The sequence below is a fragment of the Peromyscus californicus genome, unplaced genomic scaffold (assembly GCF_007827085.1).
Source record: "Peromyscus californicus insignis strain IS unplaced genomic scaffold, ASM782708v3 Scaffold_4__1_contigs__length_199733344, whole genome shotgun sequence".
Taxonomy (NCBI): Eukaryota; Metazoa; Chordata; class Mammalia; order Rodentia; family Cricetidae; genus Peromyscus; species Peromyscus californicus.
In genome coordinates this window covers 119,803,792-119,830,173 of record NW_026294562.1, presented here as the reverse complement: position 1 = coordinate 119,830,173, position 26,382 = coordinate 119,803,792, and the positions used below count along the sequence as shown (strand labels likewise).

At 46.9% G+C, this 26,382-nt stretch overlaps 1 protein-coding gene across 2 annotated transcripts; it reads left to right on the top strand.

Annotated features, from left to right (window-relative positions):
* The first annotated feature begins 1,353 nt into the window (after positions 1–1,353).
* Tm6sf1 (transmembrane 6 superfamily member 1) lies at positions 1,354–26,370 on the top strand. Of its 2 annotated transcripts, XM_052712142.1 has the most exons (10): positions 1,355–1,868; positions 5,592–5,695; positions 8,954–9,051; positions 12,117–12,220; positions 14,781–14,863; positions 15,459–15,580; positions 17,751–17,855; positions 19,609–19,701; positions 19,871–19,990; positions 25,532–26,370. In XM_052712142.1, the coding sequence occupies exons 1-10, from the start codon at positions 1,777–1,779 to the stop codon at positions 25,721–25,723; spliced, it is 1,113 nt and encodes a 370-aa protein (XP_052568102.1). In that variant the 5' UTR covers positions 1,355–1,776; the 3' UTR covers positions 25,724–26,370. The 2 variants fall into 2 exon arrangements, with proteins under 2 accessions (XP_052568104.1, XP_052568102.1); XM_052712144.1 differs by lacking the exons at positions 19,609–19,701; positions 19,871–19,990 and having other exon boundaries at positions 1,354–1,868.
* The last annotated feature ends 12 nt before the right edge of the window (positions 26,371–26,382 follow it).

Below are 26,382 nucleotides of genomic sequence, written 5' to 3'. Positions count from 1 at the left end.
GCTGAGGATAACCTTGAACTCTTGAATCCCTCTACCTCCATCTCCTAGTGCTGGGATTTCAGATGTGCCCCCATCAAATCCAGTTTTATGAAGTGCTGGAGGGTAGAGCCTTGGGGTTTGTGAACACCAGGCAAGCAAGCACTCCACCAACTACATTCCAGGCCTGGACTAAACAATTTTCATAAATATAATTTTGAATTTAAAACAAACCAAGCATGGATGAGAAAGAAGTAAGTAAGAAGATGAGGTCCAGCAAGTGTCTAGGTGGACAGGAAAGATAGGGCAGTCAGAGGGCCTCAGGCTATCTAGAGAAGGCTAAAGCAGCCAGGTATGGGAGGTGGTGGAGGACTGGGCTGGCCTGGGGAGCTGTCCTAAGGGACTGACCAGGAGGAGAGAGGCACTTTGGGGAATGAAGGAGGAGGTAAAGATAAGGAACAATCATGGAAGCGGGTGCTGTCCAGTTTCCCCCGAGACTTCTGAGAGAAGCTTTGGAGAAGCCACAGTTTGGGTAGAGGTTTTGCTTTACCTCTATGTGCCCATTGCTTTACCTCTATGTTGCCCTCAGTTTTCAAGAAAAGCTAGAATGGGAATTAGGAGCGCTGGCTTTGGAACAACTGAATGGCCCAGGGCAGGCTCTTGCCAATCAATGGTTCATTTTGCTCACGTTTAAAAATGAGCCAAATAAGACTGCGGTGCAGACAGGAAGACATGCACTCTGCGGGTCCCGTTGTTGCCCAGGAGCCCACTTCTCGTTCCTTTCCCAAGGCCATATCAACCAGGCTCAGCCCCAGGGGGCTTCCTGAGCACCCCCACCAGAAAGCCAGCTCAAGCAGAACAGCTGTCACCATCATGCTCTACAACCAGCCATCTGTCTGGCAATATTCTGAGGAGAGCCGTTGCCTTCTAGTCTTTGTAACCCCGGGGACCTGCCAGGCTAGCTGGTGGTAACCTGGCCTCCAAGAACACTTACAGGCAAGGAATGAATGCTATCCCAGTGTCCTACACCAGGGCATTCTTCTGAGGGTCAGTTCTGCTACAAAAAGGACAGGGAGCGGTGTGCTGAGCAGTGCAGGGCAAGCATTTCATACTTGTTAACTGTTATTTTCCACAATCGTACGATGGAGCAGGCTATCCCCATTTCACACAGAGAGAAAAGATACAGAATGCTTCAGTAACTTGACCAAGGTCAAGGGCTGGTGAGCCGAGTAGCCAGGGTGGAAACCAAATATTTCCACTTGTCACAAGAACCTTGGTTGCGGCCATTGATGACTGCTTGGGGATGTGGGGGGGAGGGACGGGGAGGTTCCAGGTTCCTGGAGCATCTGTCCCTGTGGGTCTCTGAGCCGATCTCGCGGGGCCTGCACGCTCTGACACCCTCGGGTCTGGCTCCACCCTCCGCTGGCCCTTGGCTCAGCCCAGCGCCGCTCCAGCCCGAGGATGCCCAGCTCCCTGCTGTGACCCACGGCGTCCGCCCGGCCACTCCTTTTCCCTGAGAGCAAGCGTCCTGGGGCGCTTGTCTCGCCGCGGTGGCCTCTGAACCCCCGCATTCGTTAGTAGGAGCAGGGCGGGGACACCTCTCTGGATCGTACCGCGGCCCTAGCGCACCCGGGTGGCGCCAGTGCGCGCGCGGGGCAGCTGCGGGCGACGGGGACGCGCGGAGGGGACGCGGCAGGGGGGCGCCTGGAAGGGCAGCGGCGAGGGGCGCGGCGCCGGCGGAAGCTGGGGTGGGGGCACCCGGGTGCGATGCTGTGAAGGGCGAGCGACGCGGCGGCGGCGATGAGTGCCTCTGCGGCCACCGGGGTGTTCGTGCTGTCGCTCTCAGCCATCCCGGTCACCTACATCTTCAACCACCTGGCGGCCCAGCACGAGTGAGTGAGCACGCGCGGGGTCGGCAAGCGCCTGCAACTTTTCCGCGGGACTGGGGTCGCGTCCAGGGAACTCCACTCCCGGGGCATGAGGGAGCCAGCCAGGTCACCCGGCCCCAGGTCCTCGACTGGGCTAGGGCAGTTCAAGGTCTGAGGGCTGGGCGCCTGCTCTTTGCTGGTATTGACTGGGTAGCTGGGATTATGGAGGTCAATACCGCAATGCTCCTGCTTCCGAGGCTCTCAGACACCAGAGCAACACGGGAGACATGAGCCTGCCTTATTTGATAGGATCGTTTCCCATGTATGGACTTTCACATACTTACCACATTTTTTTTTTTTTTTTTTTTTTTTTAATTTTAGAAACTGTTGTGAGAAACTAGCAGAAATAGCCCTGGTTCTCTGGGCCTGGCTTTGCTGCTGACGGGGTGGCCTGGCTTTAGTGTTCGGGTCTGACAAATGGACAGTATTTACACCCTAAGGATCTTGTGAGAACTTTGTGGAGGGGCGCTGCTAAAGGAATAGGATGCTGGCCTGGAGCAAGGGCACAGCGGCGCAGTACCGAGGAAGCGAGTGGAGCCGAAGGTGTCCATCAGGACTCTGGGTCCCAGTCTCGCCCTCCACTTCGCTAAAGGGGTCAGTGACTGACCAGACCCCATGGGCAGCGAAGGCCCGGCTGGTTAGTGGAAAGGCGCCAACGGCGGCCCTGCTGAAGTTGGTTTCAGCCTGCTGGAGGAGGAAGTAACCTGCTATGTTTTCCACAGCAGTTGGTGCTAAGGAAATTGCATCAGTCTATACCCTGCAACCCCCTCCAGATCTCCAGACTGCTAGCCGAGTATGCACACAGTCATGGATTTTCTCTCACTGCTCTGGTCACCCCATCCAGACAACCTGAGCACTGAGAAGCTCTCTTGGGCACAGGTTGCCTCTGCCCTTGGACCAACCCCATCTTTGGGGCATCTCCTGAAACGGTGGCTCTGGGCAGTCAGGTGTTTTGTGCCTGTCGATAGAGTGCACAGGGAACTTGGCTCCTAAAGTAGTATAGTACCATGAACAGCGCAGTGAACATTTATTGAACACCCCCTCTGTGCTCTGAACCCTTGCAAAAGTTGGAGACTAGCTGAGAACAGGCCAGGAATTGCTGAGGAGCCATGAATTAAAATAGACATCAACAGATACATAAGCAGAGAATTGCGTGCTATGAAGACAACAAAACACGGTGGCTGGGGGCAGGGGCAGTGGCTCGGGAAGGTGTTTTGGAGATAGGGACGCTTCAGCGAGGGCAAGATCTAGGGGCAGCACTTTGTGAGCATAGGGAGGGGGTGAGCACGGGAGGGGAAGGAAGTGGTTGTGATAGGCAGGTGTTTGCTGGAAGAGCTGTCTAGGAAGGGCTGCTGCTGCTGCTGGTGGTGGTGAGGATTTGATGACTGTGTGTTAACTGATCAGTGCTGCGGCCCCGGAGTGAAACCCGGCAATCCATAACACCTCCCTCATACTTGTTCGCTCGCTTCTTCCTCCTGGCCCCTTCCTGGTGAGTCTAGTGTCTGTGCCCTCCTCTGAGTTCTCTTTGGCACCGACTTCCTTCCGTGCCTCCCTCCTGTCTCAGCCCCCTGCTGGCATCTGAGCCTCAGCTCCCACCCCACCCCCACCCCCAGAGCGTCAACCCTCTTTGATTTTTGACACCGGTCCACCTTCTTGTCTCTGTGGCTTGTCCTGTCTTCCTTTCTCCCCACTGCTGGTTACTGACCACACACTTAACTTGGTGGCCCCAAGTAAGTGAAACCGCCCCTTCTTCGTTTGTGGGTCCTTCCTCCAAATCAGGGATTTCTGCTTTGAGCCCCCCAGACTCATGCCTCACGTTTCCCACCGAGTTCCTTCCTGTGGCCAGAGCTCACCTTCCCAGGCTGCAGCTCACCTGGGTACTGCTCTGCCCAGCCCTGTGTGCAGCCAGCTTTCAGTTACACTCACCTTTCATAACCCAAGCTTCTGTTTCCCCAGGCCTTTTATGAGACTCTGAGAAACAGATGATCAGCTAGATTGAAGGGCCAGGAAGGAGTTAGGGGGCTCTCTCACATGCGCCCACATATGTTCAGTTATGGTGAGATCTGAGGACAGAACCTTGCAGGTGTTCTGGGGTATGTGTGAGCTAGGTAAGGAAGGGGGAGGGCTGGCCTGGTGTTTGCTGGGGGAGCAGCCTAGAAAGGGCTGTATGGCAGCCCAGAGGAGTCAGCAAAGAGCACCAGTAACTTTTCCCACCACTCAAGGCTAACAACCCATGCCTTATTCATAGCACCCTCTACCCATCACCTGGAGTCGCAGTCAGACCTGTTTCTGCCCACCTTGGGCATGTGTTGTTCTCCCCAGAGGGTCCCCAGGAACAGAGCTGGGAGGCAGAAATGACCTACTGCCCCAGTTTCTCTTCGCCTGTCTTCCTACCTCAGAGGTAGAGAGCATGAGAGGACACTCTGAACTAATTCATGCTGTCTGTCTTGCTCCATCAGAGCCCAGTCCCGTGAGCATGCTGACTGTGAGCTCAGCCACTGGTGTCCAAGGATGGGGTCGTCTGCTGACTAGCTCCGGCCTCAGGGCTCATCGTTGACACCCTGTCATATGGCTCACCTCCCTGCTCTTCCCCTCCCAGGGTATCTTAGAGCAGCATGATGCTTGTGAGCCATGGCAGCTTCCCCTTTCTCTGCTCTGGGCCTTTGGGAGGAGCCTGGAGAATCCACAGGTGTGGGGCATCAGAAACCTTCCATTTTTTTTTCCCAGCACAAGACCCGGTTTCCTTCTCATCATGCTATAGCATTCATCCATGCACGATCCAATCTCTCACCGACCACCACTGCATCCATTATCCATGTCTCTTACCCGTTCACCATTCACCTGTCCATCGTCTCTCCTTCTACCCATTCATGCTCCCTTTCCTGCCTCCGCCCTTGTCTTCCTCTTTCCCCAGGGGGATGGGGCGAAGACTACCTGAAGATCCCAGTGTTTAGGCCATGGTGTGGAGGTGCCCCAGCTGTGGATCAGTGCTTGTAGCATCACTGAGTGTTAGTAGAGAGCTGATGGTATGCAATTGACAGATAGGGCCACACAGGTATTTGTGCAGGATGAGAAGCCCAGCCAGTGTTGGCAATCTGGGTATCTCTATAGGGCTGGGGTGACCTTATGGGAAGCAGAGCTCAGAACTCATGGAGGTAAGTCCCCTGTAGACAGAGGCCACTTGGGTTCATCTGGAGTCTCCTAAGGCCAGCAACAGTGCCTGCCACATGGGGAAGCACACTGCAAGCTATGGGTCTCTCCCCGGAGAGCGCAATCTTAATGCAGTTCAGTCTGAGGGTTTGTGGCTGGCCCACGGGAGGTGTCAGACTTAGTGGTTAGACCCGTTAGCTTTCAGGGTAAAGCGTTGGAGAAACAGGAGGGTAGAGGCCACTGGGCTGCAGCCATGTTAGGGATGAGGGAGGGTGGGGAAGGAACATGCACACGACGCAGGTGGGAAGGAAACGAATGAGCGACCTGGGTTTCCGGGCCATGAGCGTTATGGGGCTGTGCCCCAGAGAGGCCAACGTGCTGTAGATAAGCTGCAGTAACTTTTCAGTGCCAAAGCTGAGGCTGGCTTCCAGGAGCCTGCTGCGGCACAGGGAGCAAGTGCCTTCAGTAGCCAGGAAATTCCAGGCACCATTGTGTTGACTGTGATTAGTGACCACCTCCCTGCTTCGTTCCCCACAGTTCCTGGACCATTGTTGGCGTTGCTGCCCTCATCCTGCTCCTGGTGGCCCTTTTGGCTCGAGTCCTTGTCAAAAGAAAACCCCCGCGGGACCCTCTGTTCTACGGTAGGTAGGCTGGTAGGTGTACTCCTCAGAGAGAAAGGGTTTGTATCCACCCTGGCAGGGAGCTGGGCATTGGGTACATGTTCCTTCTGGGCTGCTCTGAGGCCAGTGCTGACAGGAACTGGAAGTGTAGGGCTCTTCAGGGCCAGGCCCTTCCCGCTAAGCTCCCCTTCGTGGTGTCCACTTTCTAAATAGAGTTCTTCCAGGGAGTGAGTGGCAGGGCCAGGCGGGCCTCCTCCAGGCACCCTGGGAGCCCCCAGCCTGCTCTTCCCTCAGCCTCCAGGCTGGGCTTCCTGCCTTCAGCTTGCTGCTGGCATGTGGGATTGAATTTACCATGTCTCACTCTACGCCAGTGGTTCTCAGCCTTGCTAATGCGGCCATCCTTTAATGCAGGTCCTCATGTTGTGGTGATGCCCCCAACCATAAAATTAGTTTGGTTGCTACTTCTTAACTGTAATTTTGCTACTGTAAAGAATTGTAATGGAAATATCTGATATGCAGGATATCTGATACGCGACCTCTGCTGCAGATTAGGGGTCGTGACCCACAGGTTGGGAACTCTGGTCTACACATTTGTGTAAAGAGGAAAATAACGCCTTGGGGAGCTGGTCAAACATTAGCATTTGTTAGGGACTTCGATCCGGACCTGAAAAATAAACATGTATATTAAACAAACAAACAAACAAACAAACAAGCCATTGGTTGAGTACATCATGTGCCTGACAAGGTTCTGAGCCCTTCAGAAGTATTATTTTAATACTCACAACAAATATCCCTCCGCTCGGCTAGCTGGAGATGCCAGAAATGTGGTCAGAATCAGGGGGAACAGCTCCGGACCCCTTTCATTATACATGCTGCCTCAGGCAAAGCTGTGGCTGGTCTTGGAGTACTTCCTGTGGCCAGGGATTGTGTTGGGTATTTTATGCATTTCATTTCTGTTGATGTCAAACGGGCCTCACATCTCTGTAGCTGTAGCAACGGGCATCTATTTCTCTTGCTCACCGACCTGTGGGTTGGCCGAGACAGCCTGCTCCAGGCCGTGAACAGATTTAGGACTCTGCTTGTGTCTCCTCATAGTTCCCACAGCATACACCGAGGGCTGGAGGAAGGAAAGCAATGTCCCCACTGCGTTGGTTAGAACTGGCCCCTGTCACTTCCAGCCCCATCTTAAGGTTAGAGCAAGCCTCAAACCCTCACCAAAGGCATGGGAAGCATTCTCTGCCCACTATGATGTAGATGTAACCAACTGTCTTATTAAATAAGAAACACAGAGCCGATTCAGAGAAGAAAGCCAAGAGGTCAGAGCTAAGAGCCTCACCCTTCCTGCTTCAGGGATCCTCTTCAGCCAAGAGAGCTCTCTGAAAAGGGGCCTACTTCCTGTGTGTTTGTCTTTATATAGTCTTTGTGTTCTGCCTTCTCATTGGTTGTAAACCCAAACACATGACTGCCTCGTCACTGCCTGTCTGTCGAGACTTCCAGGTCTTCTATGGTTGGGATTGAGATTAAAGGCGTGTGTCTCCAATGCTGGCTATATCCTTGAACACACAGAGATCTACCTCGCTCTGTCTACCAAGTGCTGGGATTAAAGGCGTGCGCCACCACCGCCCTGCTTTTGCTATGGCTCTAATAGCTCTGACCCCCGGGCAACTTTATTTATTAACAAACAATTAAAATCACATTTCAGTACAAATAAAATACCACCATACTATGAGCCTTGGCAAAGGTGGAGAGGGAAGGAATTATAAATGACCAGTTTCTCTCTGTTTGCACACACACAACACTGAAGCTCAGAGAAATTGTGAGTCTCTCATGTCTAGCTGTGCCTCTCTGACTTCAGAGCTGGGTCCTTATTCATGTCGCACTCTACCTGCTTCGATCTGATCCAAGAACAGTCTCCCTCTGCTGTCTCTCCTCCTTCCTCCTCCCCACCCAGGGAGCCCACGCTTAGCCTACTGATACATCCCCATCCTTGAGGCAAGCAACCGCTCTTGTGTCTTCAGCTCTGTTCCAGCTTTGAGGACCCTTCAGCCTTGGGGTGCAGCCCTGAGCCAGGGTCCTCATTTATCAGGAGGCAGAGACTGATGTCACCTCTAAGACAGTATCTGACCCTCCATGGGCGTCACCAGCTGCGAGGGGATTACACACCCAGTGCCTTGTTTTCCAGGAGACACGTGGGCCTCAGTGGAGCCCAGTGAAGCACGCCTGGGGACCCCTCACCCCCTTTGGCTTCCCCCGAGACAGCTTCCCCACTCTCCGTTTGTTTTTTTTTCCCATAGCTTTTTATATTCACAAATTGGGTTTGCTATTGCCCCTTCCTGTTCCACAGTCTCGGATATCAATTTATTATAACTTGAAAATGCAATTTTCTCGATGGACTCGCATGCCCTGAGTGGGATCGCCAGTTGTTTAGAAGCTCTGGCCCTTAGTTGGCCACTCCTAGTATTTAAAGCCCAGTTAGGGGTTTTGTACAACTGGCCAGATTTGGAGATGCGGCGGCTTTCCTCCGGGCATCCTTAGCTGTCCCATCTCATGTGTATTTTTAAAAGTCACTGCCTTTTGCCGGGTGGTGGTGGCACACGCCTTTAATCCCAGCACTCGGAAGGCAGAAGCAGGCCGATTTCCAAGTTCGAGGCCAGCCTGGTCTACGGAGTGAGTTCCAGGACAGCCAGGGCTACACAGAGAAACCCTGTCTCAAAAAACAAAACCAAACAAAAAAAAGAAACAAAAACAAAAAACCAACCAACCAAACAAACAAAACCCCAAACAACAAACAAGTAAAAAAGTCACTGCCTTTTTCCTTAAAGCTGTTGACTGCCACTTGCACGCCGGTCACCCACCTGTCTTGAGGACCTCCAGGGAGGACTTGGCTAGTATGTTGGACACACTCTTAGTTGGCCTGCATGCCACACTAAGATGTCCCGCCTTTTCTAGACCACCTGAGTATCTCTTCGGCTGTTTTATTACCGGCATAGCTCCTGATGCTCAGGTGGGATGTGGGTTTCACCTGAAGGGAGTGAGGATGGTGGAGGTAGCCTGGAAGAATCTTCTGGGACACTGATTCTCTGTTTCTGTGACATGAGTTCCCTCAGTGAGGGCCTTGGATCAGTACAGGGAGGTCCATGAAGACAGATAAATGTCCAGCTGGTGCGCACGACATGCAGTCTGGAAAAGCATGAGCAACACTGCATGATACCTGGTGGGCACCCCGTCCTTGTTGTCTCCCATGGCATGCACTTTCAGCTGCCGCCTCCTTTGTTCCAGTGTATGCAGTGTTCGGATTTACCAGCGTGGTGAACCTCATCATCGGCTTGGAGCAGGATGGCATCATCGATGGGTTTATGACCCACTACCTGAGAGAGGTACGGGGTTGCTCAGGGGTTGTACTGGGACCGGGTGGCTCAGAGGCAGGCTACTGTTGGAGTGCTGTCCCAGTCCCCTCATCCAATGTAAGCAGACACATGACAGGCTAGCCACAGAAGACAGAGGGCCAGGAGGGCACTCTTTCTCCACCATACCTCCTTCACTCCAGAACGGTTTCCTTTTAAGTGAAGAACTTCAGGTGAATTTAGTATTTGGGTTTCTCTTACTGGATGATAATCTCAGAGATCCCAAATCCGTCTTAAACATCTCAGGTGTCAAAGTTTGGTCTATCTATAATCTCACTCAGTATTTGGGAGGCAAAGGCAGAAAGAAGGATTGCTGCAAGTTTGAGGGAAGTCTCACAATATGGTGAGTTCCAGGCTCGCCTGGACTACAGTACGGGACCCTGTATATATGTAATATCAAGTTATTTACTTAAGCTTGCCGAGTCTGGCAATTAATACCCTACCACAAAATCACAGCCCTCGAGGAAACCAGTCTTGTTTTCTAATTTACAGTGGCCTGAATCCAGTCCCAGAGAGGCCAAGTGACCTACTCAAGGTCACACAGAAAATGTGGAGCAGAGGTTGAAACAGTATTGTCTATTGACTTTCTGTGTTTCAAATAATGGGGAGCTTTGTTTGTCTCCCCAGGAATGTGTGAGGGGAGTGTTGGAGCCAGGGAAGAAGGCAAGCTTGTGGGTATGGGGCCATGGCACGAAGTGAGATGTGCTATCCATAAGGCAGCTTCTGCAAAGCCAGCAAGGGCAAGAAGATGGCCAGAGGCAGTGCAGGGCAAACAGAGAGAGAATGAGTTTCAGGGATTCTGAGTGGGATTTCGGGTCAAGTTGCGGATGATGGAGAGGAAGGCCTGGAGTGATGTCCTGATTCTTGTTTTGGGGTTTGTTGGAATGCTGGTGTTATTAAGTCAGAAGCTTGAGAAGTGAAGTTCTAGAGAGAGTCCTTGAATCCAGCTGTTTCTAGCCTTCAGGAGGTCACTGTCTAATGAGAAGGGAGGATGACTTTGGCCTGGGTATGATGGTAGAGGTACACTCTCAGCACAGATGCATGGGCTCTGGGGATGAATGCCCAGGATGGCCTCTTTGAGTTGCTGGCATTTCCATAGCATTTCAGAGTGGCCGTGGGAGAGGACCACACATACTGCTATATGGTGCAAGGAAGGGAAGGCCTTCTGGGGCGAAGGGACAGCTTGGACAAATGTCTGGAAAGGAGGCCTAGTAGTGTCTGTCTCCCCAGGAGTGTCTGCAGGGTAATGCTGAGTTCATCTGGGACATGTGGAGTTTTGGGTCCTTGAGGGACATCTACTAATGCCCTAGCTGGCAGGGCTCAGCAGGTCTTCTGAGGAATGGCTCCATCAGAGAGACTCAGGAACCACCCAAATAGAGTTGATACTTCAAGTTGGAGAAGAGAGTTGCTTTCGTGGGGCATGATAGACCATGGTGGGCAGATAGAGGAGGCAGAGGGAGCCTGGGGAGGAGGCCAATGAACCAGAGGAGGGGCCTTCAGGAGGGAGGATGCTGATCAGGGGGCAAGCTATCTATCAACCTTGTAAGGTTGGCAAGAATTTGGGTAGGAGGTACAAGGAAGGAAGCTGGGGTGTAACAGTGGTAGGATCTGCAGGCCTAGTGGAAGAGATGGGACTTTGACCTGCAGGCTTTCAGGAAGAGGGAGGCTGCATGAGTCTTGCCTTGCAGCTGGAGGGTGGTAGATGGGAATCAGGGAGAGGTGGGGTACACATTTGGAAATGTAGCAGTGGCTCTTGGGTGACTCTGAAGGCCTGCCCCATGCTGTGATGAAAAGGGAAGGTCACTTAAAGTGACAGCATAGATACTTAGTGAGATTTGTCCAAAGACTGCATAGAAGAGCTTGGAGCTGACTGAGCTGGGTGTGCAGAGGCCAGGCAGGAAGGGCCTGGCTGGAGGGAGAAGCAGGCGAATTGAAGGAGTTCAGGTGGGTTTGAAAGGTCCACACGTGTCTGTCAAGCTCCCGGAGGAGGCTGGTGCTGGCTTTCAGAGCTGAGTGTGTAGGCAGGAGTGACCGGAGCCATGAAATCAGTTGAATTATGCACTCAGAGCACCACGGGGTGAGAAAGAAAGGCAGTGGCCAGGCAGAGGGCTACAAGTTTGGGTGTGGCTTTTTTTGGGGGGTGGGGATGGTGGTGGCTGATGTCCTTGTCTGAGGGGAGCCACAGAGTTTCACAGAATACCTCCTTGACTGGTTGATACAGTTTGGCTGCTCACGCATATTAGGGAGACATGTGAAGCAGTCTGGGAGGGCACAGTCCTAGGGAAGGGAGAAAGAAAGCATCACTGAAGAGTCCATGTCTGATGGGACCCCGGAACATGACTACCCGGGAAGGGGAAACGTGCATCGTTCATCATACAATCTTGTGTTCACGAAATTGAAATATCCCAGAAGTGTGGCTCTTGTTGGTAATGTAAGTGCTGCTCCTTATTAGCTACGTGACCTCAGGCAAGTCTTCAGGCTCTTGAAACGTTTTCTCCTCTGCAGATAGACGGTCCTGACCAGCCCACAGGTCTGCTGGGAAGGCTGAATAAAGGGGCAGGTGGGAAGTTATGTGTGGAATTGGACATGGGCACCTCCCCGTGGACTGCCCAGCCCACCACAAGATTAGCATGACTGGTTAAGGCCAGCAGGTGGCACTAGTGAACAGGGCCTTCCTGGGCCACCCTTCCGGCCAGGGTCAAGTGCTTACAGACACAAGTTTGGCCTTGCTCCAGTTGGCTGGGATTGCCCACACAGCCACCTGATGATGCCTTTGTACTGTAGTACAAACCTTTGTTGAGAAATCAAATGCCAATTTGTTAGGAATTCTCCTATTTGACACCATGGCAGACCCTGGCTTTGACTGCCCCAGGCTAAAGTCCTATTTTCCGCAATCCTACCAACTGTGTGGAAGTGGTTTCATCTCAGTGAAGAAACACCCCTTAGTTCTGTTGTTTTATTTGCAATAGAGGTCTGTTGTCCTGCATTTGAAGATTGGAGCCTTCCTTAAAATGGCTGCTTTTCAATGCTTTCCTTAGGGTGAACCATATCTGAACACGGCCTATGGGCACATGGTCTGTTACTGGGATGGCTCTGTTCATTACCTGATGTACCTGGTGATGGTGGCTGCCATAGCATGGGAGTAAGTAGCTCTCCTGGTGTGTGTGTGTGTGTGTGTGTGTGTGTGTGTGTGTGTGTGTGTGTGTGTGTGTGTGTGACACTTTTGCAACTGATAAGGGGTATGGAAGGAACATGGAATGTCACGATGTATGTATGCCACACACATATGTCAGGACAGGAATGTTCTATGAGTTGGACAAAGCTTTATTTTCTCTGTATCACTGTCTTTGTAAACATATCCCTTTGAGTTCTCCTTCTTCCTTGGTGGCAGCTCAGGCAGAGCGGTCCCTTGGGTTTCTGTTTTTGTAAGAACAATCTCTCTTGGCATGGTGTTGTATGCCTCTAATCCCAGCATCCAGGAGCTGGGGAATGCAGATCTCTGAGGTGCAGACCAGCATGGTCTGCAAAGTAAGTTCCAAGCCAGGGCTACATACACAGTGAGAGCCTGTCTCAACAAATAAACAAACAAACATATGACATCAACAATAAACTCTCATTGTGTGCGTTTGTGTGTGTGTGTGCGCACGCGCGCGTGCGCGCGCATGTGTGCTTATATGGGAGTGTGTGCTCATTCATGTAGGCTAGTGTGGAGGTCAGAGGCTGATGCTGGGAGTATTCCTCAATTTCTTCTCTACTTTATTTTTTAAAATTACGTTTTATTTTGTATGCATGTGTGTGTGTGTGTGTGTGTGTGTGTGTGTGTGTGTGTGTGTGTGTTCATGTGCAGGTATATGTATGTGAGCTCTGGTAGGTATGTGGAGGTCAAAGGACAATTTTACAGGGATGGGATCTCTCCTTCCACCGTGTGGGACCTGGAGACCTAACTTAGGTTGGCAGCAGGTGCCTTTCCCACTGAGCCCTCTCATTGGCTCACCCCATAGTTTTTGAGATAAGGTTTCTCACTGAACCCAGAGCTCACTGTTTTGTCTAGACTGGGTGGCCAGCAAGCACCTGGGTCTCCTTTGTCTCTGCCCTTAGCCTGATGCCGAAGTTACCGATGCACATCACCATGCTTGGCTTTCCACGTGGGTGCTAGAGACCTGAACTTGGGTTCTCATGCTTGTGCAGGAAGCACCTTTTCCACTGAGCCATCTCCTCATCCCCAGTTTTAGGAACCCAAGTCCAGCACATTGTAATTCAAAGTTCCACCTCATTTCAGTACAGAATTTCTCAAGTTCAGGTGTGGTCCTAGGGGTTGGGAAATTGCACAAACTTGGGGGTTGATCATACCCCTCAATTCTTTGTGGCTGGCTCCTCTGGGAGCACGCCTCTGTAATTAAAGAAACGAGGGAAGAGTTTTGTGACAGTTGCTGTTTTTTGGGTACCAGTACTCACTGCTGTGACATGCTAGCTCTTTCTCACAGCACACACAGGCTCTCTGGGGACTCCCACGGCAGAAACTTGTGTGCCACACCACCTGCAGAAGTAACCAGCAACACTGGCTGAATTCTCACTCTCTGTCCACTGTGACTTCCTAGGGGTTTAGCAGGCAGTCTTGGCTATGGCGTTTTTCCAGACAGCTCCTGCGTCCCCAGCCTCTGCATGGCCCTAAGTGAGAGGAGGTCTTCCAGTTCTGCTCCCTGGGAGGCTACAATGCAGCCCCCTGAGCTGTCCTCCCCTCCCCTCATCATGCTCTCCAGGAGCGACATTTCGAGACTAAGCATTGCCCTGGTGGGGTGGCTCCATTTGGGCTGGGGCCCACAGCAGAGCAGAAAACACACAGTGTTCTCCATCCTGGCCCCTCCTTTTGGATTCTTCTCAGCCTCTAGTGTGGAGCTGTTTCTGGGTTATCAGGTGAAGGGACATGTGGCCACCACTGAGATTAGATCCGTCCCTTTAGAACACAGGGACCTGTCATCTCTGGGGCTTTAGCCCCAACTCTGTGTACCACAGAGTTGTCCACTTTACATTCAACTTTCATCTTTGATCCTTCTTCCCTGTGCTGTGAGTGTTATACACAGTGTGGAAATACAGTCCTAATCAGTGAAGACCATGTCATGGGTCAACATGTGTGTTGTATGGAAAGCACAATTTCCTACTGAAAAGGACATCAAAGGGGCAGGAGTGAGGGCTCGTTGGATAAGCATCAGGGCACAGGTTCGATCCCCAGCATTCCTGTAATAAGCTGGGTTTGAGGGCTTGCACCTGGAATCCCAGTAATGGTGTGTAGTGAGGAGCCAAGAGGTTCCTTGAGACTGGCCATCCAGCATGTGTAGCTGAGGTGGCCAGAGCTCTAGGCTCAGTGAGAAACCCTATCTCAAAAAAATGAGGTGGAGGGTGACTGAGAAAGGAACCTGCCTGACACAGCCTTCTGGTCTCTACAAGCATGCACATGAACAGGCCTGCACATACACGTACACACACATAGACCACACGCTTGCATGCCTGAGTGCACAAGCCCACAAAGGGTTCTGTACCGTGTCACATACGGAAGTGATCTTGATTATCAGGGTTCCCTATGCTTATCACTTGATTCAGTGGGTTTCTATTCAGGTACTTCTGTAACTAGATTGGAAGACGATTCTGAGGATCGCCTTTTGTATCCCAAGACAAGTATACTGAACCAAAATGTTTTGTTGTAGGGAAAGCTACAGAACCATTGGCCTATACTGGGTCGGATCCATCATAATGAGCATTGTGGTTTTTGTGCCTGGAAACATTGTAGGTAAGAAATGTTATTTTAACAGTCATGCTGGGTTTTTTTTTTTCTGTTGTTGTTGTTATAATGGGGTTTTTAGATAGAGAAGTTGTTCTTAAGCTTTATAGCAGGTTCTAAGCTTATAAAAACTATTTTTGCAAAGTTATTCCTACCTGGCTCTGGGCTCTCATCTTTTAAGAAGTGCTTTAGAGCCATTTTCAGAAGCGTGTGCTGAACCGGTAGTTAAGCAGCCAGCGTTTAGTGCACGGATACTGCTTGCAGCTCTTTGTATTATATGGTGCTTCTCACACACTGTGAGAACTTACAGTAAATGCACCCGGAAGTAAGTATTCTTCCAGGATGAAGTAAAAGAAGTCATTTAGACATGCAGAAAATTAGGATATACATGTTAACATAATTTTTAATATTGTAAATAGGACATCACTATTAAGAAATATCTAATGGTTTTGACTTTTTTTGTCTTATCTAATAAAACTATTGCTGGTTCATTGCAAAATTTTAGGTGATTTGAGGTGGTAGGTAGCTTAAATATTATTGTTTAGATATGCACCAACAGACTTTTGACCATCTTTTTGACTATCTTTTCCTCTCTTTTAAATAGGAAAATATGGAACACGGATTTGCCCTGCATTTTTCTTAAGCATACCATATACATGTCTTCCGGTGTGGGCTGGCTTCAGAATCTATAACCAGCCATCAGAAAACTATAATTATCCCTCAAAGGTAGTTTTATTACATTTAAATGTAACAATTCTATACTGGTGTGCAACCTCAGGCTGGCATTCTGGCAGCTGGTAACTTACATGTTCCCAGACTCCCTGGGCTCTCATCTCTGTGAGGACAGAGCATTGGGGCATTCAATCCATAGGACTGTGTTGATACCTTGCCATTTGCTGGCATCTTTGTTAATGTGGCAGATGGTCTGCTTCTGTCTCAATCCATCTGCTTCTACTGCCCAGGCTATACTTCGGGGGACTTCCCTTGCAGGGATCACCTTGGCTTCTGCCACCCTTCTGTGTTAGTGTGACAGGTAAAGTTCACAACATGTGGTTTGCCTGGGTTAACGGCCTGTGTGTGAGTACCTGACACTTCTTTCAGTATACCATTTACTGCTGAGGTGTTCAAGGTAATGCACAAGGCCATTGGTTCTGATCCCTGGGGATACAGGCCCCAGGACAGTGGTTGCAGGAGCACCCCCAAGACTTCTCCCCTTCCATTCACTGCCGAGGGGGTCAGTATGAAGCAAGGCTAGCCCCACAGGTCTGCTTAAATCTTCATTTCTAAGAGAGTGATTTCCTTCTCTTCAGTTTATATAATATATCCTTGGGTAGGGTCCTTTAAATCTATCTGATGTGTGAGAACAAACTACTAGTTAGAACATGATTACTCACCATACAAAACTATTTTTAGTTTAAAATCATTATTCATTTATTTACTTTTGAGGCAGAGTCTTAACATGTAGCTCTCCCTAGCTGGCCTCAAACTCTCCATGTAGTCCAGGCTGGCCTCAAAATCACTGGGCTCCACCTGTCTCTTGAGTGCTGGAATTAAAAGTTTGCGCCACCACATCTGGCCAAAATTATTTGTACAAGTTGAATTCATTGGACTACCTTTTTAGGGGAGTGTTGGGGTTGAATTCATGGCCACCCGTGTGCTGAACAACCACTCCACTATGGAGGTTTACTTCTCGCTCTATGTACATTATAATCTACACACAGTTAATTTGTAAATATTTAGCTACAGCTGTGTAAACTCAGGCCATCAGCAGCTACACTCATACATCTCTTTCAGGAGTGAGTGGGTGTTAGAAAAAATGGGTAAACAGTAACCCTAGTTGGCCCTGGCTCCACTGCTTTGATAGGGCTCCATGTCAGTGTGTGAACAGCATTTGCATTACGAGACACACAGAATCATTTGTGTTGTTACTTTAATGGTAAAGCACAGCTATGGGCATTGTTACACGGTGCTGTTAGGAACCATACACAGCACAAACAAAACCCAACAACCACAGAATCACCCTGCAAAGCAGTTTAGCTGTGCTTCCAACCCATTTCCACATCAAGGGCCTGTCCCGAGACAGTCATCGCAGACACAAGGCAGAGATTTCTGTGCAGGGCCGCTCTCCTGAACATTAAGTGGTACAATGAAAAAGTGCCCAGTGCCCTGCAGTGGGAGGACAAGCATGGTCTCCTTAGGGTATTTTCAGTTTTTCATCACTTGAGGATGTGCTCACAGGCAGTTAGTTATTCAGTGAAGAATGCAAAACTGTTTATATTCTAAATTTTATTTTTGCAAAAAAAAAGGTTATATGTGAGTCTATGTATTTACATATAAATGTATAGAACATACATGAGTCAGGCATGATGGCACACATGAAATCTAATCCTAGCACTTGGGAGGAGGTGGCAGGATAATCATGAATTTGAGGCCAACATGAGCTACACAGGGAGTTCTATGTCTGTCTCCACCACACAGTTGAGATCCTGTCTCAGAAAACCAACCAACCAACCAACCAGCTTATCAACCAACCGGCTGACCAACCAACTAACGAAACAAAACCATACATGACTGGGAATGTGTGTCAACCACTAACAGTTGACAATTCTACTATTTCATTTTTCAAATGCATATAGCTTACTTTATAATCATAAAAATGTAGTTCAAGAAAAAAAATGGACTAGAACTGGATGGGCCTCAAATCACCTGGCTTAGTAGCTCCATTTCATAAAAAAGGGAATATACTGGAGGGGAAGATACTCATGATGTTCAGTGGCCAGTGGTCTACGATGTGAATTGTGCATCTTCCAGACTCATTAGTCATCAGCTTGGCATTTAGTGTCGCAGACTTGTCCCTGGCTTTGGGATTGTTCTCCAGCAACAAACTCCATTTTAGGTTCTTCAAGAAGCCCAAGCAAAAGCCCTGCTGAGAAGACCATTTGACTTGCTCTTGGTTGTGTGTCTCGTCTTGGCGACTGGATTTTGCCTGTTCAGAGGCTTGGTAAGCATAACATCAAAATAACAATATACTATTCCAAACAAGAAAAAAGTCTGTGTGTGTGTGTGTGTGTGTGTGTGTGTGTGTACGTATAGTGTGTGTGAGATCAAACTGATCACCTCCTCTTCCTGCCACAGACTAGAGCTCTGGACTAGCTTCCTGTTGCTCTCTTGCCCCGAGTGCCCCACTCACAAGGGATGGCTCATCCTGGGCTATCTCATACCTCCTCCTTTGGGTCCTCAGATCAACTTCTGTTTAGAAGTACCTTCCTTTCCTTCTTTTAGGACACCTGAAAAACTGGCCATTAGAATCTCATTCTTTTGTTTCCCTTGATTTTTTCACCCCGATGTAAAGGCAACTATCTTTGGTTAGGGTGATTCCCTAAGATCTCAATACAGCTGTGGCCCAGAGCAACCATGTATTCTCAAGAGTAGGGGCGATGGGATCAAGGAAGAGGTCCCCAGGAAAAAGTTCTGACCTGTGCAGGGTCATGTGAATTTCTCACTGCTCAGGGTAATGCTGAGTTAGGATTCAGGTTTGGAGTTTGATTACAGGAAGGACTCGTGAGTTTTTTTTCTCTTTGCCCTTTATTGGTTTTTGTTCGTTATTTGTTTTTGGAGACAAGTTTTCTGTGTAGTTGTGGAGAACACTAGCCACTTGCTAGTTGTGCCTTAGAAAAATGACACTCTCTCACCTGTCATTTCCTTCTCTGTAAACTACTAGTGCCTACCTTATATCGTTTTGAAGATTAGTGACTACCCTCCTTGGTAAGGACCTTGTACAAAGTAGTGTTCAATACACAACTGTTGTTAGTCTTAATTCATCAGTGATTCTTCACAATGACCCAGCTTTATAATTTATTCTTAGAAGAAATATTTTAAATCTAGGAATTATTTGCTTATCATATTCAGTTTCACCAATTACCAACTATTCTAAACTTGCTGGGTTGTACAAGTTGAGAACAAGCCATGGAACCAGTTCTTTGGTTGGTTTGTGCTAATTTCCAAGTTCAGTCACCACCACACAACGAGATCCAACTGCATCCTCCCATGTCCTGTTCTCTGTGTACATGTGTGCTGGGTGGGGCTTGCTCAGATGAGGATTTGGACCAAGGCCCAACTCTACTGCTAGCCTGCAGTCTAGGTTGTCATTTGGTAGAACATTTCATTTATGGCCAAGGATATGAGGAATGGTGCCTGAAGGGGGAACTGTCTCAGTGGTTTGCCAAAATCCATTCTGTGGCCTAGAGTGTCCTCTGCAGGGACTAAATCTGCTCTCTGCTCTTTCCAAAGTGGACAGGAATGGCTTCACAGGAAGACCCTGCTTTCAAATCATCCCTTACTGCTTCCAAAGGCCATATGCTCTCTGAGGTACTGGAGAGAGGCGGATGCTATTTTTGAATCTTGCAAAGCACAGTATGATTAATATGGTACAGAAGTGTTATTTTTCTTCTGATAGAGACTAGTTGGCTAGCTATTCCCAAGTGGAACTGGTTATCTCTACCAAGAGCTGTGCTTTGGCTCACTAAACCTAGATGCTGAAGCTGTGAATATTAGAGAGTCCCAAGAACAATGATCCACTGTTGACTTAGGCTTAGTCCTTTAGAGAAGTCTGGATATCTGCTTTTCCTGTTACTGATGGGCCTGTAAATACAGTTTATGGTGAGAACTGAAGTAGCTCTCACTGAAGCTGTCACACAGCCTCATCTGCAAATCTAAGAACAGGACTATTCATAATGAACTCATTTTATCCTTAGATTGCTCTGGATTGCCCAGCCGAGCTCTGCCGACTCTACACACAGTTTCAAGAGCCCTACCTAAAGGACCCTGCTGCTTATCCTAAAATTCAGGTCAAGTTGTTACAAAGCCTAAGATTTTTTTTGAAGTCAATTCTCATATTTTAAATGGATTATGAGGTGTCTACACAGAAGTAGGAATTAGCATTTATCTTTGAAAGTGTTTCATGTTTTTGCTTTTTGTTAGGTCAAGCTGTTAATTTGCTCATTTCTTTTTACACAGATGCTGGCGTATATGTTCTATTCTGTCCCTTACTTCGTAATTGCACTTTATGGCTTAGTGGTCCCTGGATGTTCATGGATGCCTGATATAACGCTGGTCCATGCTGGAGGTCTAGCTCAGGTACTCAGATAAGAATATTCCCTTTTGAGAAAGTTCTTTAGTGACCTAGCTGTCACTGAAATTATGAAACATGTCTCTGCTCAATGTTTTGAGTAGGAAATAGTTTCTAGTTTATTGGATGACATTTCTGCCTCTCTCTCTCCCTCTCTCTCGCTCACACCAGTGATACCACCTGGTAGATGTAGTTACCTAGTGAAATTAGGGTTTTCCCCAGAGTCACAAAAGTAGCAAGTGGCACTCAGTTACAGAATTGTTTCCCAGTCTAAGAACATTATGGCTACTGAGAAGAGCTGAAAGCTGTAACTCTTAGGCTGTCTATTCTATCTAAATGAAGAGTCTAAGAGCTCTGCCACACAATACTCAACAGAACAGGGAGGCTGGCTTAGTGTAAGTTCTGTTTCTAGAAAGCTCAGCCTGCCCTTCAGTCCCTCACCCTGGCACTTTGCCAAGTCCCTGCCTGACAGCAGGTGTTTAATGAAAGCAACACTGACCTGGAAATGAGTGGGGCCCACCCAGAAGCAAAGCACAGTAATTATACAATCATGGCACAGTAACCACGATGGCAGAAAGACCCCAGAATCATAGTGTGGAAAAATACAGTACTTATGGGGTCAGTGGTTAAACCCTTCCTAGGGTACTGAGTTGGACTAGTCATAGAAAAATAGGTAAAACCTGCAGAATAAATACTTCTGGAGAAATGCTTAGCTACTGTGCTTTGTCAGCTTCTGAATCCCCTATCCTCAAGGCCTTGATTTGGGCTTTTATTTCTGTCTTTTGATATCAACTGTAAGCTGGTGACCAGTCTCTTCAGCCCCGATTGCTGACTCCGAAACTTAATTCCAAACTTAATCACTGCACCTGGATGTCTCACTAGCACATCAGGTTTTTTGAGGCACTTTGAGAAACTTCTAGAGTAAAATGGAAGCAGCACCTTTGTAATGGAAACAAGTCAACTTGAGACTTTAAACACATTTGCAAAGCAAGTTATCAGTCTATAAAAGAAAACACTTTCCAGTTTGATACAGAGTCTTGCTTTGTAGCCCAGAATAGCCTTGAACTCAAGATCCTCCTGTCTCCACCTCCCACCATGCCAAAGGTGCATGTCAACAGACTCTTGTCCTCCCCGTTTCTCCTGCTGCCCATTCTCTTTGTCAATGTCAACAGCCTCAGCTTGCATCGGCCAGGTCAAGCCAAAAACCTGGAATCTCTTTAACTTATTTAATGTATACGGGTGTTTTGCTTGCCCGTGTATCTATACACCATTTGTGTACCTGGTGCCTGTGGAGACCAGAAGAGTAAAACAAACAACTCCAAAACAAACAAACAAAAAACCACAAACTTCAAATTTTCTTAGGTCATTGGAAGACACACTGGGTGATTACTGGGTCCTTGATTTCAGACTGCGTTAGGAACCTCCCAAATCTGTTCTCTTCAGAAAGTACAAGCTCAACCAAACATTTTAAAATAAAAATCAGACTATATTTTAGGTCAAGTTCCATTGGGGGACTTAAAAATAAAACCTCTCTCTTTATACACAGTGCTTGCTGTAGGGCAAAAGTTGTAAGTATAATTTGAGAAGTACGACAGGCCGTATCAATTACTTATTAGTGTTTTCCATCAACTGAAGTATAGTCAGTTCTTAGTTATGTGCAGGTTCAACCAACTTAAGTATGTTAAGGCCTATGATGGCTATCAGTTGTGAACAAAAAGCCAACTTTTCTTCGTCCCTAAAAGACACACTACAACTGCTTACACTGCATTTGCACTGTTTGGTCCTGTAAGTCATCTAATGTAAGACATACAGAAAGATGTACACAGGATACAAACACATTTTATACAAGGGCTTGAGGATCCAAGGATTTTGACATATATGGGATGTCCCAGGGTCCTGGAACCAATCCTCCTTGGATGCCAGTGGGTGAATGCACATTGTCAGAATCATTGAAAGTGAAACAAAACAAAAACCGGAGTTAATCTAGTCAATATGACTAGCAGCAAGGGCTGATAGAAGTCCCTTGTTGTCACTAGTTAATTCAATGACCACTGTCACTTTACTTCTCTTCACCGATTTTCTTTTCTGTAAAGTAGCTGCTGAGGATTAAACAGGGTATTGCTAAAGAGCTAATGATAGTACCGCCATGGAAAAGCTGTGGGACTCCGTTTATTATTATTGTACAGATTCCCGGAAAGAACTTAAGAGAAGAATGCCTTACTGAGATTAATTCTTCTACAAGTTAACCAAAGTGTATCTCACATCTAATGACCCAAAACAAAACAAAACAAAAAAAACCTGGGCAAAGGTTTGGGGACAGATACCTGGTGGGCATTATGTAACCCCACATCCACAGGTGTGTGTGTGTGTGTGTGTGAGACAACTGAGTCAGGTGACATCCCTCCAGCTGTTTCCTCCACTCCTGGCTATACAGGGATCTAGAGGTACATCTGTGGACAGTCCAGTTGAAAAGAGTTGACTTTCCTGGAAGTAAGTTTCATAACATTTTTTCTTCACAGAAACCTTTGAGTGTCTTAAAGTTTTAGGAAGCTCCCGGACAATTAGGCTAATATAAATCTTTCTGCCATCTACTCTGGTGCTTTATTACCAAGCATCTTTGACCTTGAGGTTCATTTTTTTACATGCTTATCCTTTGACAGAGGAGTTAAAAGGTCAACAAGGGGACCTAACAACAAGGAGCCCAGGTTGTCATCAGGGTGCCAGATCATAAACAGTTACTCTCCACCTGAGGTGGGCCCCGTTATCTGGTTTGTGGTGGAGCAATAATCCAGTCTGGCCATCTGGTTCTAGAGTCAGTATTATTAGCTTCTATGCTATTACTCAGAAAACCCTAAGATAACACAGTTCTGGATTATCTACTTGTATTACAGGGACCCAACATGTTCAGGTTTCACTCTCTAACATTCATATGGACATGTAAGACTCACTTCTTTTTGGAGCCAGGGTTATGATTAGTGAGGAGAGGGATTAGGACAGGGTCATCTTTCCCTAATATCAGGAATGGAAGCTATTACAATTTAGCCTTTGCTTACTTTCATTACCTCATTTTACATTCTAAACATTCAATCTGACCAAAAAAATCATTATCTCTTATTTCTGCAAGGTAGAAAACTTAGAATTAAGTCAAAGGGAAATGACTAGGGGTGTCTGTCAGCCCCATCACTGAATATTGCAGTTATAAATGAAATGCAGAATTCGGCAGCACTGCACTCACTCACTCACTCGGCTCTGGTACGGTTCCCAGGCTGAGCTCCACAGGCCGTGGAGGAAGCAAGTGTGCTGGACACTCCTTACCAAGGTGTCTGGGAAAGGAAGCCTCTTCAGGTGACACTTCTTCTTGTATCAGAATCCTGAGCACTCAACACTAGAGGAAGCTACAGTTGGGGGCACCACTCAGTTGGCTGCCACAAACACACCCTTGTGCAGTACCAGGAGCTGCAGACAACTGGCCTCAGGGTTCTTTTCTCACATGCACACACCTTTTGGTAAGAAATGTTACAATCTTCACCCCTTGTTAATAATTCTGAGTAGAATGGCTTGCTATTACAGGTATAGAGAAATGCTTTAAAGATTCTTTTTATATTCTGATAGTCACAAGACCATTGTTGTTGAACGTTTATTGAACTCTAACAATGTGATAGGTGCCACACAAAACATTTGACACAGTATCTGCCCAGTGGGCGTACAATCTAATCTAAGGACACAGATCATGTTTTTAAATGTTGCCATGAGCTTACTGTTCATGAAAATGAGGTATTAACCGCACTGTTTAGTGCAGAAAAGGGCCCACAGAATCACTGACCTTTCAGGCAGGCTTGCCTATACAAGTACACACAACTGTTCATGTTACTTATTCTTGGAAACTATGGGTGGCATTTTTCTGGTCGTTTTATGATGTACACAATAATCTATAGGGAGAATCACTAAACCCACAAATCTGACAAAACCAGAGTTCAAAACTGGCCTCTAGTCCAGACTAAAATTGTTATATATTCAGATAAACAGCTATTTAAAGTAGGACCTAGAGAAAAATAGTGTCAGAGGCCAAGTTTTGTTCAGAGTCCCAGACTGTCCATAACTGCAGCTCCTCAAGGCAGCCTCCAAAGTGCCCTTTATTCTCAAGGTCTTTTGTCTATGGAGCCCTGAGATGCAAACATTTGCTGGGCCTTCGGCCATCTGCCCTAGGGAGGTGTGTCCGAGGGCAGAGCCCTCTCAGTGCCTGTGGATCACAATGCAGACAATCTGTTGGTCCTTGTCAACACACCACAGGACTTTTATTTTATCTCCAGAGTAGCAAAAACATATTAGAGGTATCCAGAATATATCAGTAATTTATAAATTGTAGCCCATTAAAATATCTGCCATTGATACAAATTCCTAAACACGCTGTTTATAAAAGCTTGCCCTTTTCTTGTCAAGGTCAAATCAAATGCTAAATAGAACTTTTATGTTAGCCACTTAGCACAATCAATGTAGGAACTGTAAGGTAACAAATACATTAAAAACAAATTGTCTAGTGATTCATTCTTGTTCCTTCCGCCTCTTTAGATTACAGTAGATTACCTTTATCTTTCCACTTTGATAATAGCATACCAATGATTTATTACTTACTGCATCTAAACCCTCAGTCTTTATTCATGTGTATCTTGAATTTCAAACATAAAAATGCAGACTTGAGGTTTGCATTTTATAATAACTTTTTCTGAGAAAATATTTTCTCGGTTTTTAAGCCTGCTATGGCCTGTATTACTTTTCTAATAGTTTTTCTCTGTGCTTATGAAAAGTACTAAAAACAAACGAGCCAAGCAAAACTCAACAGGCACATTCTGAATAGTCTATGTATATATAAACAGAGGGAGGCTCTTGCCTTTCTGTTCTGAAACTTGGATTATGCTGACCACTCACAATTCTAAATAGATTTCAGTCTGATTTGAAAAGGTTGCCTGTGTACATATTTGTCATTTTATAATGACAGCCAAGCTATTAACAAGTGTGTCTTACAAACAACCAGAGTGCAATTAAGTTGCACAAAACCAAATACACAAATAAACAAAACTACATGCTGATGGGGCTCTGAGCTCTTGCTTCTAGTAGTCAGTCTGATCAATGACACTGAGATCTTCAGTGCTTCTCTTTAAGTAGCTCATTATACTAACCACAGTTTAGCTTTTGAACTCAACTTCATTTTGAATTGTAACCCAATTTGTGAGACTTAGCTGAGTGTCTACGTAGTGTTCCTAGAATTCAAATTAGAAATGTTTGGTATTCGGCACGGGTTAGGTTAAAAAACCACAACTTGGAATGATAAAAGCACACTTTAAATAGGAAACATTATTTGAATAGTTACATCAAGAACGACCTTAAATTTAGTGAAAGACTATGTATTAAGACTGTGGATTACCTAAAGGAATTTTGCTTTGAAGACAGGTTTTGAGGGCACATGGTCTGAACGAGTCACCCAGAATGCATCCTTAATTCAAGTGAACGATCTCATGCTTACTTTTTGTTTTTTGTTTGAATGTAAACAGGCTCAGTTTTCTCACATTGGTGCTTCCCTTCATGCTAGAACTGCTTACGTCTACAGAGTCCCCGAAGAAGCGAAAATCCTTTTTTTAGCATTAAACATAGCATATGGAGTTCTTCCTCAGCTCTTGGCCTACCGTTGTACCTACAGTCCCGAGTTCTTCCTAAGAACAAAGGCCGATGAAAAGGTGGAATAAACATACCTCAGTTCTCTCTGACCCTGTTATGTGGAACGGATGCTCTACTTCATTCCCTTCCAGGATACTCACGAGAATACAGACTCTTGTTCTACAGTGGATGTGCGAGTGAAATAATGGTATTGTATAGGTATATTCTCATTTTTGAAGGGAAATTCAAGTTGAGAAACAGCTTGTTTAAAGAAATATATCACAATTTGTCTGTGAATGTGACCATGGATCTTAACATTGCACATATTGTGTATGAAAATTACAACTCTAGTGCCTACAAATAGAATAAAAATGAAACTATTCAGAAGTGACTAACCATATTCACTATGCATATGAAACAATTCAAAACCGCAATTACAGGTTGGAGAAATAACTTCGTATGAATTGTATGAGTCATTGACAACCTTAATATAAATGCCAGATCATCATATTTTTAAGTTGTTTGAAGTGTCTTCATAAGGAAAGAATATTACTTACTGCTATTTTAAAAAATTGCTATCCAAACTTCTATTGTGAACTTAAATGGCTAAGATGACACAAATCCACTTTATTAGTAGCCTTAATGAACACTTGTTTTATTGGTGGCTGGTAATATTCCTCTTGTGTTTCTGTGTATACTTTCAATAAAATTATTTTTGGTGTTTTATGAAGACAAACTTTATTAAATT

What these genes read in the sequence shown, in the direction of transcription:
- Tm6sf1 (XM_052712142.1), top strand. Translation starts at nt 1,777, where the DNA reads ATGAGTGCCTCTGCGGCCACCGGGGTGTTCGTGCTGTCGCTCTCAGCC. An exon ending in GCGGGACCCTCTGTTCTACG is followed by an intron (nt 5,696 to 8,953) that starts GTAGGTAGGCTG and finishes CCTTTGTTCCAG; the next exon opens with TGTATGCAGTGTTCGGATTT. An exon ending in CTGCTTATCCTAAAATTCAG is followed by an intron (nt 19,702 to 19,870) that starts GTCAAGTTGTTA and finishes CTTTTTACACAG; the next exon opens with ATGCTGGCGTATATGTTCTA.